Source organism: Centroberyx affinis, unplaced genomic scaffold (assembly GCF_046629955.1).
Source record: "Centroberyx affinis isolate AG114_WGS23_722 - 3 ecotype Tasmania unplaced genomic scaffold, CSIRO-AGI_Caff_v1 ptg004433l_1, whole genome shotgun sequence".
In the NCBI taxonomy this organism is placed as follows: domain Eukaryota; kingdom Metazoa; phylum Chordata; class Actinopteri; order Beryciformes; family Berycidae; genus Centroberyx; species Centroberyx affinis.
Window position 1 is genome coordinate 102,998 of NW_027282107.1, and position 20,357 is coordinate 123,354.

General features: G+C 40.5%; 2 protein-coding genes across 2 annotated transcripts; one reads left to right on the forward strand and one right to left on the reverse strand.

Moving 5' to 3' along the window:
* Positions 1-2,197: 2,197 nt before the first annotated feature.
* LOC139665054 (myosin heavy chain, fast skeletal muscle-like) lies at positions 2,198-14,927 on the forward strand. Its single transcript, XM_071544007.1, has 40 exons — positions 2,198-2,404; positions 2,543-2,686; positions 2,800-2,956; positions 3,047-3,074; positions 3,182-3,296; positions 3,444-3,536; positions 3,623-3,686; positions 4,518-4,616; positions 4,873-4,976; positions 5,152-5,290; positions 5,376-5,494; positions 6,197-6,346; positions 6,433-6,603; positions 6,871-7,174; positions 7,403-7,476; positions 7,569-7,656; positions 7,744-7,861; positions 8,316-8,439; positions 8,517-8,653; positions 8,786-9,041; positions 9,157-9,399; positions 9,556-9,732; positions 9,952-10,097; positions 10,197-10,287; positions 10,512-10,901; positions 10,996-11,122; positions 11,275-11,393; positions 11,481-11,677; positions 11,757-11,859; positions 12,045-12,125; positions 12,239-12,404; positions 12,488-12,612; positions 12,719-13,027; positions 13,121-13,324; positions 13,413-13,538; positions 13,651-13,821; positions 13,991-14,095; positions 14,335-14,430; positions 14,523-14,654; positions 14,827-14,927. The coding sequence occupies exons 1-40, from the start codon at positions 2,198-2,200 to the stop codon at positions 14,842-14,844; spliced, it is 5,817 nt and encodes a 1,938-aa protein (XP_071400108.1). The 3' UTR covers positions 14,845-14,927.
* A 520-nt stretch (positions 14,928-15,447) lies between these two features.
* wdr45 (WD repeat domain 45) lies at positions 15,448-19,040 on the reverse strand. Its single transcript, XM_071544008.1, has 11 exons — positions 18,930-19,040; positions 18,627-18,737; positions 18,408-18,482; positions 18,211-18,315; positions 17,121-17,226; positions 16,938-17,032; positions 16,767-16,846; positions 16,455-16,663; positions 16,245-16,346; positions 15,984-16,129; positions 15,448-15,679 (listed from the first exon to the last, which is right to left on the reverse strand). Exons 2-11 carry the CDS (start codon positions 18,673-18,675, stop codon positions 15,570-15,572), a joined length of 1,077 nt encoding a protein of 358 aa, XP_071400109.1. The 5' UTR covers positions 18,676-18,737; positions 18,930-19,040; the 3' UTR covers positions 15,448-15,569.
* Positions 19,041-20,357: the final 1,317 nt, after the last annotated feature.

The following is a 20,357-nucleotide window of genomic DNA, read 5'->3' on the forward strand; positions in this document are numbered from 1 at the left end:
TAGTACATGAGAATCTCATCCAATCTCACAGCCTACTCATGTGCACCTCCTAGCATTTCTGGTGCTGACTGCTTGATATTACTGTCTTACCCGTCACATTCACACATGTCCTTTTGTACAGCTGACTTAGCTGCGTAATTAGCGAGGCGGGACAGATTTTGGCTTTGTACTTGCATCTCAGCTTGAACATCACTCCAAGCTAATGAAACGGATAATAACGGATCAAACTTGATGTTGGTGTTACATTTGTTTGCACATAATTATCGTATGCATGAAAAAACAGATTTGTCCACAGCTGGTAATGAGTTCTGAAAATGTGAGTGGCCATGCAACAACTGCTCCCGGCTGTGGTTTACATATGGCGGATGTGTGTGTGTGTGTATGTGTGTGTTCATTTCCTTCAGCCTTAATCACGGAGCAGTTAAATTGGGTAAACTAGGACATATTTTAAGACAAGGTCAGGAAAGGATTGGTAAGCCTAACACGTGTCTACATGACACCAGAGGCTCATAACACTCGGCACAGCAGCTGTGTCATACTACATCACCCGATGGCCTGGATCAAGATTCTTCCGCGGCTCCACTGCTAAAACGGATCTAGGTCAATCGATGACATGATTTGCCGAGAGAGAGTATCTTGTCATTAACTACAGACTTAGGATCAGCTTACCCTCCGTCAAATGTGAACTTTGGGACCTAAACCCACAACTGACCATAAATCAGTGCTGGAGGAAAAGCCACCGTCTACTTGGTACCAGCTCCCATTACTAATGTCAACAACATGAGCGGAGATGCAGGCAATAATGATGCTGTTGACATGACATGTTGACACAAGGAATAAATGACAAAATTGAGATTTTTTTAAATGACATTGAGACATAAAGACTCATACTGAATTTCCCAAAGTATCACTTTGCCACCAAATAAAATTCTGCTCGAAAATAATATGTTTTACTTTCACTTCTAAATTTTTGGTTTATTTGGTTTACTGTCACTGTAAAACAGTGTAATGTATTGAATGTACACTCTATGTACACTCTGAAATATATACTGTACATTTTGAGTGTTGAATGTTGTATATTACAGTGTTCACTTATCTTAAGTGATTACTGTAAATTTCATTATAGTAATCAAAATATCTAATGGTTTGTTGTCCTATGTAAAAACATGAGCTTCACGGTAAGGGGGATGCAGAGGAGAGAATGTACAGTTAATTGATGCCATAAGATACAATCAATGACTGCATGAATCAGCCACATAATCAAAATGAATCATTTACTCTGGCCTTGAAATAACTAAATTTGACAACGAAATTAGAGAAGGCTCTAATATATTCTGAAAGAAAACCATTCACAGTCATTTTGAGTCAAATGAAATTCAAATGGAAAATATCAGTGCAATAATTACTTGACCATTCCAAAATGGTCTTTACCAAATATTGTCTTCATTAATGACATTTTCTTTACTGCCAAGTCAGTGAAATTCGATTCAGAGATGATCAGCGGTGCGGAAAAGCAGCTTAGTGTTCGGTGTGTGTGTGTGTGAGGGGCGGGGAGGGGGGGGTGTTGAACCGGCACTTCTCTCCACTTCCAATCTTTCTTGACCCCTTATTTAACTTCTGCTGGGCTGTGCACTCTCACGCAGATATAAGAGCAGACCTGCACATCCCAGGGACTGAGAAGATCATCTCCTTTGGTAAGACTCTTTCTTCTTCCTATTAAACACAAGCTCCAGCAATGCTTCAAATGAGGATTGATGTTTTAGGACAATTTGCCTTTTAACTGATTGACAAGAGCAGAAAGTTCTGCATGTATTAGCTTCACATGTTTGATTGTAGTTATTCTTTCAGCTCTATGAATGGTAATTCACTTGGTATAAACACTGGGGTATGGTGGCATAGATGTGCATTGTAGATGGATAGATAATTTTTTTTTTTGTATTTGTATATAAGATCCATGTTTTACAGTGTCACAGTCAGCTGGTAGAGGAACACAAGGTGAGCTTCCCTTTCAGATTTTTTTGCCTAATCCATTTGACAGAATTTACCTAATGTCCTTAGCATGATGGAACTTGGAACTATCAAAAGGACAAAACACATTCAAAGAATATTCTGTTTTATCAAGGAATTGAAGGCAATTCCAAGACAATACATGAAATATACTGTATGCGTTTTCTATATTTCACAGTGAGGCGCAACCATGAGTACGGACGCGGAGATGGCTGTATATGGCAAGGCGGCCATGTACCTCCGCAAGCCTGAGAAGGAGAGGATTGATGCTCAGTGCAGGCCGTTTGATGCCAAGACGGCTTGCTTTGTGGTCGATCCCAAGGAGCTGTATGTCAAGGGCACCATCGTGAAGAAGGACGGGGGGAAAGTTACTGTCAAACTTCTTGATAGTGAGGAGGTATGTCAGTGCTAATTAAGAAAACTCAAAACTCTGTGATCAGAATATTTCACAGAGTATGGATGGTTTATTTTTATTCTGGGTATTCTATTGCTCATCGGCGGATGTGAATATGAACTGAACTTTACTATATTCCAGACCAGAACTGTCTCAGAGGATGATGTCTCCAACATGAACCCCCCCAAGTTTGACAAGATTGAGGACATGGCCATGATGACCCACCTCAATGAAGCTTCTGTGCTTTATAACCTCAAAGAGCGTTATGCTGCATGGATGATCTATGTGAGAATAATGAAAAAACATTACATGAAATTGTAGAATCATTTAACATCCGAGTACAAAAGTGCAGTGGCAATTCCTTTATTTAACTCTGATCTTCTAACCTTTGAATTCAGACCTACTCTGGCCTGTTCTGTGCCACGGTGAACCCTTACAAGTGGCTTCCCGTATACGACCAGGAGGTGGTTTCAGCCTATCGAGGGAAGAAGCGCATGGAGGCTCCTCCCCACATCTACTCTGTGTCTGATAATGCCTATCAGAACATGCTGACTGGTACGAGATGGATGGATGGATGGATGGATGGATGGATGACAAATTCATTGGCATGAACAAGAGATGAGAAATATGTATTTTTGCTTGCAGATAGGGAGAACCAGTCTGTCTTGATTACGTAAGTTGTATAGTACCTCATATTCATATTCAAAGTCTGGTATATTGTGTTTATTTGTGAGATAGTTTGAAAAAAAAAGACTACATCTCTTATTTTTGTTGCTCTAGTGGAGAGTCTGGTGCAGGAAAGACTGTCAACACCAAGCGTGTAATCCAGTACTTTGCAACAGTTGCAGTATCTGGAGGTGAGAAGAAGAAAGAGTCAACTCCTGGCAAAATACAGGTGCGTTGCAGCCAGATATTTGATATATTATAAGATGCCATTTCTCCTAAACTTACTCATTTCTTATTATTACTATTGTCGATGGGATGCTATTGATTTTGAACACAAAAAGAGTAAATTAGTGTTAATAAAATATATCTTCCTCAGGGGTCTCTGGAGGATCAGATCATTGCTGCTAACCCTTTGCTTGAGTCTTATGGCAATGCAAAGACAGTGAGGAATGATAACTCCTCTCGCTTTGTGAGTAGAATAAAGGACAATCAGATTTTTTTTTTTTTTACTTCATGGTACTCTACATTCATAACTTCCTATTTTTTCTGCCTCAGGGTAAATTCATTAGGATTCACTTTGGCACCAGCGGCAAACTGGCCAGTGCTGATATTGAGACTTGTAAGTATGTTTGAACCAACTCTTCTGCTGAAGATAGACTGACAGCCATAGACCAGCAGTCATGATTTATAGGTTTAGCATTTTTCATGATTTGGTTTTCAGATCTACTATATTCTTCATGATGTTTTGCAAATAAAAATTGTATTGAATTAGTTAAAGGAATAATTCACCCAAAAATTAAAATTTTGTCATTTATCTACTCACCCTCATGTCAGCCAAAACTTCCAACCTTCTCCAAATCAAATGAAACTGAAGCTGTTTGGAGTCCGTTTTTTTCCCTTTTTGGAACTCTAAAGAACTGGTTCCGGGCCTCTTCAGGCTGACATTGAGCTGCACTAGCTAACTCGCTGTGTGTTATGTGGACATAAAAACTTCATCAGCGCTTAGACTGACATGAGAATGAGTAGATAAGTGAATTTTCATTTTGGGGTGAACTATTCTTTTAAATGGAATGAATTTGAGTACTCGGCCTTAACAGGCAGAACAGTCACGACACTGGACCCTGATTGGCCGACAACAGCAGCTCCTCTAATTCCAATGATGTGAACCTGCTGAGTGAAGGCTTTCCAGCTCAAACGCTGCAAACTGGCCTCATTGTAACGATTTCAGTAATTCTTTTGAGGGAAGCCAATCAGGACCGAGTCCAGTTGTAACGTGTTGACTGGAGCTGGTCTGAATCTTCTTATTGAAAATGCAGTAACTTAAATTTAACCACTCAAACAATGTTTTCATTAAACATTTTTAACCATGTATGTGTATAAATAGAGGAAAATTTGAATTCCTATAATAGGGGCCTGAATCCTCTCTTCCTGTGTCCGTCTCCTCCTTCAGATCTACTGGAAAAGTCCAGAGTGACTTTTCAACTTCCGGATGAGAGAGGCTACCACATCTTCTACCAGATGATGACCAACCACATGCCTGAGCTGATTGGTACAGTTATAACTCATCACTCTGGAGATGATATGAAATTCAGCAGTTGGATTTTGAGTCTATTTCACTGACATGGATTAAGCTTGGACCTATAGCCTTTTTCAATGGAAATCTCTTTTCTATAATCTCTACTAGACCGTTTACTGTGTAGATGTACTGTATATTGTGATTTCATGTTCCCAGCAGTTCAGAAACACACTGTAAAGTTGAGCTGAGAACTGGATATAATTGGCATTTTTCTTCCTCTCCTCCACAGAAATGACTCTCATCACAACCAACCCCTATGATTTCCCCATGATAAGCCAGGGTCAGATCACTGTGGCCAGCATCGATGACAAGGAGGAGCTGGTCGCCACTGATGTGAGCCACTCCGAGAGCTAAATGCTTCTCAAAACGAGAGAAATTAATTACTTAATTTAACATTTTCCCTTCATTCAGCAAGTTATATGTAACATTTTCAACCATTTTCAGATAAAAAAAAAAATATAGCTGATTTTCACACATTAACCGTGGAGTATCTATACATCCTTTTCAGACTGCCATTGACATCCTGGGCTTTAATTCAGAAGAGAAGCTCAGCATCTATAAGCTAACAGGAGCTGTGATACACCATGGCAACATGAAGTTCAAACAGAAGCAACGTGAGGAGCAGGCAGAGCCTGATGGCACAGAAGGTAAGTAAACTTGTGGTCAAGTGGTCCTAAAACATGCTAAACTTAGGTTATGGTTTTACGAACTATATATTCTTTTTCTTTCTAGTGGCTGACAAAATTGCTTATCTTCTTGGCCTGAACTCGGCTGAGATGCTGAAGAGTGTGTGCTACCCTCGAGTGAAGGTTGGAAATGAGTTTGTCACTAAGGGACAGACAGTTCCTCAGGTGAGACTTTACAGCAACAGTCACCAAACAAGCATCTCTCTGTTCACTTGTATAACATTACTACTAATAATAAGAAATATTACTAGTATTACTACTACTACTACTAATAATAACAATAATAATAATAAACTTTATTTATATAGTACTTAACCTAAGTTTACAAGGTGCTCGACATAAACAAGAATAGTTAAATACATTACAAGGTCATAAAATTGGTAAGTATTCAAAGAAAAAGTGGCTAAAAATATGTAAAATGAATTAAAATCCGAAACAACACAAGACTATTATTGGACACTATCCAAAGCACCTTACAGTACCATAAGTGCATACAGTTGTAGCATGGGCAGACAGTGGGAATTCAACCCCTAATCCTGGTAGTGTTAGTGGCATGTTCTACCCATTGAGCTAAAATATTTAAAAAGTAGGCTAAAATGACATAACAAGTCTACAAAAATGTGTTTTAAGAAATGATTGAAAAGATGATTCTGAATTTGTGAGCCTAAGTTCCTCAGGCAGCTCATTCCACATCTGTGGGCCCTGATGTAAAGTGTGTTAACCTTTAGTCTTGAGTCTACACTGAGGGACAGGCAGAAGGCCTCTAGCTCATAGGGAACTAAAAGGCCCACAATGAAGCTAGGGGTCAGACCTATCCATGCTTAAAATGTGGTCAATGCAATCATGTTTTTTTTTATGATTGTGTAGGTGACCAACTCAGTGAATGCCCTTGCCAAGTCCATTTATGAGAGGATGTTCTCGTGGATGGTCATCCGTATCAACCAGATGTTGGACACTAAGCAGCCAAGAAACTTCTTCATTGGTGTGCTTGATATTGCCGGGTTTGAGATCTTTAATGTGAGTGTTTCTGTTCTCTTTGTTAAAGGTTATGGTATCAAAACTATATACTGTAAGATGTGATAATTTTCTTACGTTTGTTACAGTACAACAGCATGGAGCAGCTGTGCATCAACTTTACAAACGAGAAACTGCAACAGTTTTTCAACCACCACATGTTTGTCCTGGAGCAAGAAGAATACAAGAAGGAGGGTATTATCTGGGAGTTCATTGACTTTGGCATGGATTTGGCTTCCTGTATTGAGCTTATTGAGAAGGTATGCAATTGAGATGGGCTGAGAGCATTGGTTGAGCAAAGTAACATGTAAAATAGACAGAATCTTAGCAATTTACGAGTAGCAGATGTTGGATAACATTAATTCGTTAAGTCAGTAGGAGGGTCAATGTTTCCAGAACACAAAGTGTTTGCTAAATCACAGTACAAAGAAGAGTGCCACTATTAAAACACTTGGACATACATGTACTATTGGACATATCTTTCACATACTTACATCTAGAATGTTTCTGTTTGTGTTTTTGGTCAGCCAATGGGCATCTTCTCCATCCTTGAAGAAGAGTGTATGTTTCCCAAGGCCTCAGACACTACCTTCAAGAACAAGCTTTATGACCAGCATATGGGCAAAAGTAATGCCTTCCAGAAACCCAAGCCTGTCAAAGGCAAGGCTGAGGCCCACTTCTCTCTTGTGCACTATGCTGGCATTGTGGACTACACCATCACAGGCTGGTTGGACAAGAACAAGGATCCCCTGAATGAATCTGTGGTGCAGCTCTACCAGAAGTCTTCATGTAAACTGTTGTCTCATCTCTATGCTGCTGGTCCTGCTGAAGGTAAAATCAAAGACTAATGGTGTCTCTATATTACATTACAAATGAACTAATTAACAGCAACTATGCCATCTCAGCGGAATTTTCAATATTAAACTGCTCTGAGGAAGCCCTTGCCAAATTAAATAAAGCTATCTTAAATCTTGTCAAAATACTAAAAGCATCCATCCACATAATGCCACCTTTCTATTAATGCAAGAGATCCAATGAGATTATATTGTTTTCTGGGAGCAGAGTCTGGTGGAAGCAAGAAGGGTGGCAAGAAGAAGGGAGGTTCCATGCAGACTGTGTCCTCTCAGTTCAGAGTAAGTTTACTGACACTCTTCCTGCAAGTTTGAATATGAACTGTGAAAGGCTCTCTACCTTTTTATTTGCTCACTTCCCCCTCTCCTTATAGGAGAACCTGGGCAAGCTGATGACCAACCTGAGGAGTACCCACCCTCACTTTGTGCGCTGTTTGATCCCCAACGAGTCCAAGACTCCAGGTTATAGAGACTACCAAAGAACTATAGGTTGTATATAACTATTTTTCAATTTGTAATTGCTTGTTTTATTGATTGATTCATCTCCAGGTCTGATGGACAACCACCTGGTTATCCACCAGCTGAGGTGTAATGGCGTGCTGGAGGGTATCAGGATCTGTACAAAGGGCTTCCCCGGCAGAATTCTTTATGCTGACTTCAAGCAAAGGTACACACTCACTAATGGACACACATGCACAAAATGCATTTCAAAAACTAGAAAACAAGAAAAGAATCCAGATCCTTGCACAGGTGTGTTGGAGAAATGCTGAAGTCTTGGATAATAAATAAACTCCCGCTCTTGCAATTTATTATCCAAGCCTTTTACAGTAAATGCATGAAAGGCTCAATCTGGACCTGGAGAATGACAAACAAGGTTGTTATCTTAAACCAAAACTTAATAAATAAGTGTTAGTTTGGAATTGCTCATAATGTGCCATGTAAGCTAAGCAGTAGAAAGTTTTGACTGTTCATGGAGCAATATAAAAAATTGGGACAGTGTCAATGTAATTATAATATTTCAAGCAGCCATTGAACTTGTAACCATTTCCAGACCTTTAAACAGTTCAGTTCCTAAATATCATAACAAAACCTCACTCTATGTTGACATTCTCTTAATTTAGGTACAAAGTACTGAATGCTAGTGTCATCCCGGAGGGCCAGTTCATTGACAACAAGAAGGCTTCTGAGAAGCTACTTGGGTCAATTGATGTCGATCACGAGCAGTACAAATTTGGGCATACTAAGGTGAGTCAGTGATGGATATCTCTACTGTCTCTATTGTTCCTGTATTTTGTTGTTGACAAACTGTTGTGGTTTCTCAGGTGTTCTTTAAGGCTGGTCTTCTGGGTGTGCTAGAGGAGATGAGAGATGAGAGACTGGCTTCCCTGGTGTCCATGATTCAGGCTCTGAGTCGTGGATACCTCAAGAGGAAGGAGTTAGAGACGATGATGGAAAGGAGGTAAAGGATAGTGTCTCAGCTTTTTTAAATCTTGATAGAGGTGATTATATGTGTTGTCTGTAAATAGTATTTGGTTTCATCTTGTTAAAAAAAAAAGGTGCAATCCTCACCCTGCTCCTCTCTTCCGTTTAGAGAATCTATCATAACCATCCAGTATAACATCCGGTCGTTTATGAATGTGAAACACTGGCCATGGATGAAGGTGTACTACAAGATCAAGCCCATGCTAAAGAGTGCTGAGACTGAGAAGGAGCTGTCTAACATGAAAGAAGACTTTGAAAAATTCAAAGCAAACTTGGCCAAGGCAGAAGCGCGTAAGAAGGAACTGGAGGAGAAGTTGGTGACAGTGCTGCAGGAAAATAATGAACTCCAGCTCCAAATTGCATCTGTGAGTACTCACTAATTCATTCCCCACCCACCCAACCCCACATTTACACAAAAAAATATTGAGTAATTATTTTTCTTGAGATTTCAGTCACCAATTTTTTCTCTTTTTCTCCAAGGAATCAGAAAATCTGACTGATGCCGAGGAGAGGTGTGAAGGATTGATTAAGAGCAAAATTCAGCTCGAGGCCAAACTCAAAGAGGCAACTGAGAGACTGGAGGATGAGGAAGAAGTCAATGGTGAGCTGACTGCTAAGAAGAGAAAACTGGAGGATGAATGCTCTGAGCTGAAGAGGGACATTGATGACTTGGAGCTCTCCCTGGCTAAAGTGGAGAAGGAGAAACATGCCACAGAAAATAAGGTGTAAAGTTACATATCGTACCATTACAACTGTAGCATATCAACCCCCTCTCACATGTTTTTTGTCTCCCTCCATCTTTTACTCTCTCCCCCTTCTTTCCTATCACTCTCCTGATGTTTGTCATTTATTGTAATTCCTTTTTATCCTTGAATTCAGGTTAAAAATCTGACTGAAGAGATGGCAACTCAGGATGAGAGCATCTCTAAGCTGTCTAAGGAAAAGAAAGCCCTCCAAGAGGCGCGTCAGCAGACTCTTGATGACCTGCAAGCAGAAGAGGACAAATGCAATTCTCTGACCAAGGCCAAGACCAAGCTGGAGCAGCAAGTAGATGATGTGAGTAAAGCCAAAATAGAAAATAGAACTAAATAGAAACATTCCTACCTCCATCCTAATGAATGGGATGTTCCATTTTAAGTTTATTACATGAGGCTGAAATTGATGTATATTCATGGGTTGAAAAAAACTGCATTGCATAATGTTACATATTGTAGTTATTGTAAATATATCTATTGTAAATTAATATTATCTAAATATGGGTTTTTTATTTCTTAGCTGGAAGGCTCTCTGGAGCAAGAGAAGAAGGTCCGCATGGATACTGAGAGAGCCAAGAGAAAGCTGGAAGGTGATCTGAAACTGGCCCAGGAGTCCATAATGGATCTGGAGAATGACAAACAGCAGTCTGACGACAAACTCAAGAAGTAGGAAAGAGGAAATGCTGTTATATTTTTGATATTTCTTACATTCACTTTCAATCTGTTGAACTAATGCCTGCTGTTTATCCATATGATATTGATCAGGAAAGACTTTGAGACCAGCGAGCTGTTCAGTAAGATAGATGATGAGCAGTCTATGGGAGTTCAACTGCAGAAAAAGATCAAGGAACTCCAGGTACAATGCAGTCTCTGTACAATTTCCATAATGTATTTGCACACTCTACATGAAGTATAATACAATTATTAAATACATAAATAGACTATGTAAAATATTAATCTCCTGACAGTGGCAACACTTTTTCTTCACAAGGCCCACTTTATCTACTGTTTACTTACAATTATTAGTGATAAAGATATATTGATATCATACATTAATTGAGATATTTTGCCTTGCTACAGGCCCACACTGAAGAGCTGGAGGAGGAGATTGAGGCTGAACGCGTTGCTCGCGCCAAGGTTGAGAAGCAGAGAGCTGATCTTACCAGGGAACTTGACGAGATCAGCGAAAGGCTGGAGGAGGCTGGTGGAGCAACAGCTGTTCAGATTGAGATGAACAAGAAACGTGAGGCTGAGTTCCAGAAGCTGCGTCGCGATCTGGAGGAATCAACCTTACACCATGAAGCTACAGCAGTAGCCCTGAGAAAGAAGCACTCTGACAGTGTGGCAGAACTTGGTGAGCAGATTGACAACCTCCAGCGTGTCAAGCAAAAGCTTGAGAAGGAGAAAAGCGAGTACAAGATGGAGATTGATGACCTCTCTAGCAACATGGAGGCTGTGGCCAAGGCCAAGGTGTGGGATAGATTTCTGCGTGGCTAATAAATCATGACATATCTCAATTCACTGGGATTAAGAGGGAAGTATTTGATACTATGTCTCCTTGCAGAGCAACCTGGAGAAGATGTGCCGCACTTTGGAGGACCAGTTGAATGAGCTGAAGGCTACGAATGATGAGAACCTTCGGCAGATCAATGACATGACCGCTCAAAGAGCCAGGCTCATGACTGAGAATGGTAATTAAAAAACAATGACCAAACCAAAATGTTCATACTCCCTTGGAAAAGTGCTACAATATTAGGCATAGAGAGGAACAAAATAAAGAAACATTAAAATTCTCCAAGACAGTGTAGTATTCATGCTTTAACTGAGTATCTATACCATTTAGGTGAGTATAGTCGTCAGCTTGAAGAGAAGGAATCTTTGGTGTCTCAACTGACCAGAGGCAAGCAGGCCTTCACTCAACAGGTTGATGAACTGAGGAAGCATATTGAGGAGGAGGTCAAGGTAATTTATCAGTGTCTTCAGCGTAAATACTTTGTTTCCTTGTCTGTCTTGATTCTTCACACACTGATGTCTTATTTCTTCTATCAGGCTAAGAATGCTCTGGCCCATAGTGTCCAGTCTTCCCGCCATGACTGTGACCTGCTGAGGGAACAGTTTGAAGAGGAGCAGGAGGCCAAGGCTGAGCTGCAGCGGGGAATGTCCAAGGCCAACAATGAGGTGGCCCAGTGGAGGACCAAATATGAGACTGATGCTATCCAGCGCACTGAGGAACTTGAAGATGCCAAGTAATTACTGTAGATATCATAGGCTTTTTACATGTTCACTCAAAAGAAAGTGCTAAAACCCATTTTCTCTGTCCTGCAGGAAGAAATTGGCCCAGCGACTGCAGGAGGCTGAGGAACAGATTGAGGCAGTGAATGCTAAGTGTGCATCTCTAGAGAAGACAAAGCAGAGACTGCAGGGAGAGGTCATAGTCTCTTATATCCCTTACTCTTCTTAGAGATTATTCCTATAATCAATTATCTGTGGTTCAATATAATGTGAATATAGATAGACAGGAAGACACATTTATATTAATATGTTTGATAAAAAAAAAATGCAAATGTGAGTGTAAATTGTGGTATGTGACTATGAATGTAAATGTTACTGTAGGTGGAAGACCTGATGATTGATTTGGAGAGAGCTAATGCCATGGCTGCCAACCTGGATAAAAAGCAAAGGAACTTTGATAAAGTAAGCCTCATCAGAATATGACTCTAAAACTATTCAGAATAATAACTAGATTTTATTCAGACTTTTCAAAGCAGCTCTGAAGACACTGACAAAAATCACATTGATTCAACTAGATCCTTGCTGAGTGGAAGCAGAAGTATGAGGAGAGTCAGGCTGAGCTGGAAGGAGCGCAGAAGGAAACTCGATCTCTCAGTACTGAGCTCTTCAAAATGAAGAACTGTTTTGAAGAGGCCCTGGATCAGCTGGAGACCATAAAGAAAGAGAGCAAGAACCTGCAACGTGAGTTCAATGACAGCCAAGAATTTACATTAGTCTTCATTGCTTTATTTTTAATTGTGTTCCACAATTTTCTTGAAATGCAGAGGAGATCTCTGATCTGACTGAGCAAATCGGAGAGAGTGGCAAGAGCCTCCATGAGCTGGAGAAAGCGAAGAAATCTATAGAGGCAGAAAAAGTAGAGATCCAGACTGCTCTGGAGGAGGCTGAGGTACATAATTGCACTATATTTAACTAGCTCCTCAACTGTATTTGTTTTATTCTACCTTGTAAGTGCTGCTTTAAGTGTACAATGATGTCTGATGGTTTCTATCTAGGGAACACTGGAACATGAAGAATCCAAGATTCTGCGTGCCCAGCTGGAGCTGAACCAGGTTAAAAGTGAGGTTGACAGGAAGCTGGCAGAGAAGGAGGAGGAGATGGTGCAGATCAAGAGGAACAGTCAGAGAATCATTGAATCCATGCAGAGCACTCTGGATGCTGAAGTCAGGAGCAGGAATGATGCCCTGAGAATCAAGAAGAAGATGGAGGGAGACCTGAATGAGATGGAGGTTCAGCTGAACCATGCCAACCGGCAAGCTGCTGAGGCCCAGAAGCAGCTGAGGAATGTCCAGGGACAGCTCAAGGTAACGGAAAAAGAGAGGGTTAATAACTCTTCTCCATAGTGAATACATTAAACCGATCCAGGATTTCTTATATGCTTCCCTCCAAACTTTTAGGATGCCCAGCTGCACCTTGATGATGCTATCTGTGCATCAGAGGACACGAAGGAGCAGGCTGGCATAGTGGAGCGGAGGAATGGTTTGATGACGGCTGAGATTGAGGAGCTGAGGGCAGGGCTAGAGCAAACGGAGAGAGGCCGCAAAGTGGCTGAACAGGAACTAGGGGATGCCAGTGAGAGAGTGGGACTGCTACATTCCCAAGTAAGTGTAAATGCAGGCCTGCATGAAAAACAAACACACACACACACACACACACAGGACACGAATATCATTGCTTTTCCTTGTCCAGAACACAAGCCTTCTGAATAACAAGAAAAAGTTGGAGTCTGACCTGGTGGTGATACAAGGCGAAATGGATGACTATGTCCAGGAGGCCAGAAATGCTGAGGAGAAGGCCAAGAAGGCCATCACTGATGTAAGCAGATCACGTAAATGAGTTACAATCAGATTATATGCATATGTAGTTCACCAGTTTGACTTGGTGAGATGTACTGTACATCTCACATACTTGTCTGGTACTGTTGCAGGCAGCCATGATGGCTGAGGAGCTGAAGAAGGAACAGGACACTAATGCTCACCTGGAGAGGATGAAGAGGAACCTAGAAGTCACAGTCAAGGACCTGCAACATCGTTTGGATGAAGCAGAGAGCCTGGCCATGAAGGGTGGCAAGAAACAGCTCCAGAAACTGGAAGCTAGGGTAAAATAAAATATCCATGGAGCAATGTATATTGTGCAGCCGGTCACTCTGATCACTTTATTTTACCTTGGATGATCAGATCTTATATTTTTAAGAATCCTTTCATTTTCTTTCACTTTTTCATTGATAGTTATGCGTTTGTGCCTCAACTTGTATCTCTCCTGTGCAGGTGCATGAGCTGGAAGGGGAGCTAGAAGCAGAGCAGAAGAAAGGGGGAGATGCAATTAAAGGGGTCCGCAAGTACGAACGCAGAATCAAAGAGCTCTCCTACCAGGTAAGGGCAACAACTGACGTACAGCAAAACAAATAGGAAAAGGCTTATTGGCATTCACTGTTTTCTATAGCAAGTTGATCACTATCTCAGTGATTGAGAAAATTGCTTCTCAGTGCATTTTCTTTTGTACTTAATAACGTATATGTCCTTAAATGGTTCTGATTGCAAAATAATTGCTTCGAAGATGATTTTTTCGTAACTGCTATTTCCACTCTGTTAATATATGTTCTTTACCCCAGAATGAGGAGGATAAAAAGAACATGGCTAGACTTCAAGATCTTGTAGACAAGCTGCAGCTTAAGGTGAAGGCGTACAAGAGGCAGGCTGAGGAAGCGGTGCGTATATGGGTTGTATTGGTATATCATTTTGTTTAATTCTGATTATATTCTCCATAATAATCATGACGCTCTGTCACTCTGTCCTGCAGGACGAACAAGCCAATATCTACTTGACTAAGTGTAGGAAGGTTCAGCACGACTTGGAGGAGGCTGAGGAGCGGGCTGACAACGCTGAATCTCAAGTCAACAAGATGAGAGCAAAGAGCCGCGTCCCCGGAAAGGTAAGGGGCCAGGTGACACACATCACGTATGCTTTTCACTGAAGACAGTAGTTCATTTAAGAGACTGGAAAACTGTATGCTGTTGATGGAAGGCTTAATGGAAACACTTTCTAGATGGTAACTTTGTGTCCTTGAGAGACTATTAACATGCAGTTTTCTCCTCGGTCTGCAGCCCAAAGAATCCCAGTGAGCTGACGGAAGAGAAGTTTCCCTGTGCTTCATATAATATGACTCTCACAGTGAAACGGTAGTGAATAAAAAAAAACTGTGCACACGACTTTGATCATTTGTGGCATTATTACACACATATTTTACAGAATGAGTCAAAATGATGATCTTTTCGACTTCGGTTATATTGTTCTTTCAGTTCAAGGTTTTATAGGGCCCAAGGATACCTTCAGGTGTAAAAGCATAGCAGCAAAATTGAACTTGATATTTTTTTCCTGAAGCATTGACTGAAGGTATAATTAACTCAGAACTGACTGTATTAAACTCTTCTACTTACAGTAAATGATTTAGCCTATCCCTAACCCTAACCCAAAGTAGCATTATGTGTTGTGTCATCTAATAAGGGGATTTACACATCTACCACTCAGAATCAAGATGACAAAAAGTTGTAGGCTAATAGAAAATTGTATTTATATCCACTTTTCTACATAGATACAATTGATTACAAACACAAAACACTTTACAAAACAGGCCCCAGCATAAACTTCTGTGTGTTCCTATACACATTTCTGATTCTCTTTGAATAGCCACCTTCCTAGTCTGTCTCCAGACTGGAACAATAATCATTAACTCAGCCATTTTCATTTATCAGAATTGTCCTTGTCATGTTTCCTCATTTTTACCTCTTTGCCCTTCCATTGTTTTTTTTTTATAAACTTTGCCCGCCTCTTCTTTCTTGACCTGGTCTCAGAAGTCATCATCATCGCATATATCCAAGTAAACGTCAAAGGCTTCCCGGTTGCAGTTTCCATCAGGGGTGAACACGTACTTATGGAACGTCCCATCCACACAGATGGCTACAGAAGGGAAAAGAGAAAAAGATTCTACACAAACCTCTGAGTCAAAAGGAACTTGAGATAGCAAACACTGTATTTTTAGTACTCTGATCGAGCCAGCACTATAAAATGGGTTAGCTTAGTCACACAAAACATACATCACTAATGAATATATCACACAGATGACAAGCCCACCAGTCAACCACCTCACCTACTTGGGACTGATGACAGTGCAATATCATATGATAAATACCAAAGCTTGAATATGGCTAATTTTAAGAAAAATCTAATATTATGTACTTTTAGACTAACTACTTCCCCTCACCAATGACAGAGTTGACATTCTTGGATGTGTTCTTCCCGAATGCACAAATACAGGCACACTCAGCTGGCACAGTGAAGCTGGCCAATGACCACTGGCTGTCCACGTACTGACCGATCACAGGGCCCACCTTCCCAACACGAGCCAATCTGTGGGAGGAAGGGAAAAGGTTGTTTTAGGGATAAAAAAGGCAGATTCATTAACAGAATCCTTAAGAACGGCTCATGGAAAAAAAAAAAGGATTTCAAGAGAGGCTAGTCTTACGCAGAGCGTCGGTTGAGTTTGGTGTCTTTCAGTGCGAAGATGTGTACTGTGCCCTTGTCACTGGAGGCGCACAGGAACGAGGAGTCGTGGCTGAAGTTGATGCTGGAAAGAATAAACAAAGCAGACAGGACTGTCAGAGCTTAAACTAATGTTCAATACTTGAATTTTGCCTTTCTTTGAGTTTTGACATACACACACACACACACACACCAGTATAGAGTAGCCGGGTCAGTTCCCCTGCGTAGCTCCACCAGCTTGTCTCTAGTTGTTGTGTCAAACAGGCGGATAAGTGTTCCTTTGCGGGAGGCCGATGCTGCCACACTGCCTGGTTGGTTCAGCGCCACGCAGGCTATCTCACTCTGGTGGGCGTTGATAGTGAACGGGGCAGATGATGTGCCAGGCTTGGTGTTGGACAAGTCCTTGAGAATACAACAAAGTGACAGAATATATTTGAACATTACCTGTCGTTTGAAGCATTACTACCACTTCCGATTTGATACAATGTGTTTCTGCGTAACTTACAACCAGCTGCAGACTGCCACATTTATGGCCGGGAAAGACAAGCAGCTGTTTCTCCAGACTAGGACACAAATCACACAGTCCTGGAAGGAAGAGTTAAATATACACTATTCAAAAAAGTTGAACAGTAGTCCATGGTGGAAAAATACACAAGAAGAGATGTGAATATACTACCTTTGGGGTTGTCTCTGGTATCAAACTCAAAAAGTTTGACAGGGTTCTCTGGAAAACTGTACACGTAGATCCTGTTTTTTAAAACAATGATGATCCTGAAAGAAACAAAAACGTTAACAAGAATTATAATTTCACGTGGATGCACCGATACATATGGCAAGGGGAGCATGTGGCACCACTTACTTGTCATGCCTCATACGGACAGCTAGAACAGGCTTGGTAAAGGTAAACTCCAGCACCAGCTTGTCCTTGGGATCCCGTGCCTCTCGAGCATCATCCCAGACCAGCACTGAAATTAGAGACATCAGGGTTCTACAGTAAGCTTTTTACCGGTGCACCTAATCTGGAAAAAGCAAAATCTAGGAGCACAACTAGATTTGAAACCTACACCCCTCCTACAGAGAGGTGTTCCAAACTGCAAATCAGAGAACTTATAATATTTTATACACAGTGAACAAAACAATTTCCCTTTGGTTGTTGGTTATCAATGTTATCTCAAGTCCTGAAATATGTTGTCAAGAAGATCATAAAGCACTAGGAATAAATTCTGATAGTTATTCAACTCATAGGGCCTTGTCCCAGCAGTTCTTGTAATTCAGCCTGCATCTCTACTCCTTGATATGTTATGATACTGCACTGCAACAATGAAGCTAATTACATCAACTATTAGCCTAAAGACACTCATGGGAATGCTGCGGTCTCTACTGTCAGACCAAACTGTAGTTTGTCTTCCCATCAGTCAACAGATTGACGTAAACAATCTCACACAATCTCAAGATGTCTGTACGAGAGGTATCATGCCACTCAAACACTAGCAGCCAGTTCACTTGTAATGGAGTCTGTCTGCTCTCTGCCCAATCATCACACCACAAAGGATGTTGCTATCTTAAGTTGGATTTATGTCTAAGCTGTCCTTCGTTGTCGCCGCGATGCAGTATACGACATGTGGCAAACTAGCTTACTAAGAGCGAGAGTGCTTACTACTATATGACAAGTTCAAAAGACAACTCAGGCGGCATGTGCAGTCATCACTCAAAGTAACTTTTACATCACGCCTCATCAAAATAGTTGCGTTTCTTCATTGGCATGTGACTGGTCGGTCTTAAGGCTGCATTCACACATAGCGTTATAGTACTATTTGACACGACTGTGTTATAAATAGGCCTATTTTAAGTCCATACATGCATTTTACTCACACAGTAGAACCCTGGAAATGTAATATGTCATAAAGTGGAGAACGGGAAGATGATTATAAATGTTTTAACTCACTCACCAGATATTTCTGAGAACTTGGGATTGACTCCTCCTCCAACTACAGCCAACAGGTTGGATCGATGCAGCATGGAGCACTGGGCCACACTGCCCACCTGCTCATGGTCTGGAAACACACACACACCAAGCAGAGTTTAACATTTAGCTAGCATATACATACATGTGAAAGTCTGACAGCAAGGCTTTAAGTCCACTCACCCAGGTGTCCCTTCTCCATCAGAGGTTCCACATTGTAGATCCTGACCCCAGTCTCCATAGCACAACAGAAGCAACCTAGTGATTGACGAAAAGTGATAGAAGAAAGGAAAAGAGGAATGACGACGATTACGAAATTTAACTATGTCTAAGCACCGTTTCAAAAGACATCATATCTGTTTACATGACGGCTTTAGTTAGCTTAACACGTTATCATCTTACTCTGGTCCTGGTTGAACTGCAGACTGTTGACTCCTCTCTGCTGAGCCATGGCTACGAAACCACCGTGCTGTTGTCGGCAAACTACAGCTTCAACGGGATCATAAGGAGTACCTATGGAAAATGCAAAAACTTAATTTCCTTGTAGACGTATCAGATAACATTTGGGCAATTCCGTCGTACGGTTAGCTAACTTCAGTTAACATTAGCGTCAGTGTGGGCTAACACTAGCACCAGATGAAAGCGGTATAAATACAACAGGCGTCCTGTCTTTGCTTTGAAATAACGGAATATGTCCAGTTTTACCATGAACACGAAGGCTGAACAAGATTTCGAGGTTTTCTAAAAAGTAAACAGGCTTGACAGGGTGAAAAACAACAAAGCAGATGTTGCAAGACGGCGATTTGTTTTTGTTGTTTTCTCTGAAAATGACGTAGGCGCACACGTGTTTCCGGTTTTGTTCCTTTTTCCTGTCCAAGTTTTCTTACTGATTTTTTAACATAATCAAAATTAATTACAAAATACAGGCAGTGTAATTTAAAAACACCCGAGTAGCATGTAAAAATTGAAATAAAAAAAAAAAAAATAAAAAAAAAGAATAAAAAAATAGAACTATACTATCTATATACAGTAACTATGTTATCTATATTACCTATATAGCTATACTGTTACACTACTATTAGATTAATTAATTCATTAATTAATTGGGTTCAGAAGGCAACAGCTTGGGTTTTAACCAGGGGCAATTCTAGGTTTACACCTTAAGGGGGTGTCAGCAGCTTGACCATTTCTAGAGTAGCCTAGACTATGTTCAATTTTATATAATGGACTACTTGGAGGATATTTAAGAAAAATCAAGCTTAACATCAAGAGATGAATACTGTTTCTAGCCCCAAGTGTCTGGTGCTGTGTGTTGTTTTCTTTTTTTTTTTTTTTTTTTTACTATGCCTTATTTATCAAGGCATAGCAATTGTATTAGTTTGAAACAAATATTAAAGATAATCTGCAACATCATGTTCCATTTCCACTAGTTTTTGCCCACTATACTAATTAAGATAGTTAATCCCCATACCTATATTTTCTAAGATCATCACAGGGATCGTTGTTGTGTTTCTTCTCTTACACTAATAGCAATAAAATGATGAGTTGAACCACAGTTTAGGTTGCTTTACTGTTCAAGTGCAAATTAATCCACACAGGTATCACTACGCTGACGTAACACTTGGCATATTAAAGGTGTAATGACCATTGTATCACTTAACAAAAAGTAACAAATGCCAAAATGCCTAGGCTATTCTAACTACTGAAATGTAGCAAATGTATTCTTTTTCCAAATAACAGTAGTTAATGCCACTGTCACTTGAGTCATTGTAGTATGGATGGGAAATGGACAGTATTGATACCATTACAGGGGATTGCAGTCAGTAATACTTTCTGGCACCACCATCTACAAAAGATTATCCACCCATGCTCACCGCCAAAGATATTTAGTATGCAGTTAAGCTCATGTTGACTTGATGAAATTAGTTTCGAGTTCTGTCAGGCTATACTGCAGCATCTCCAATTATGAAAACAGAGAGTGATATGCCTGATCAAACTGTTATTAGTCATTATAAAGTCAAAGTGTACTCAGTGTGAGAATGGCAGAGACCTGTGTTAATTTCACTCCAGTGGTTTTTCCATGTAAGCTTCCCCTTTAATGTTGAGTACCTGTAATGTCATACAGAAAACAAG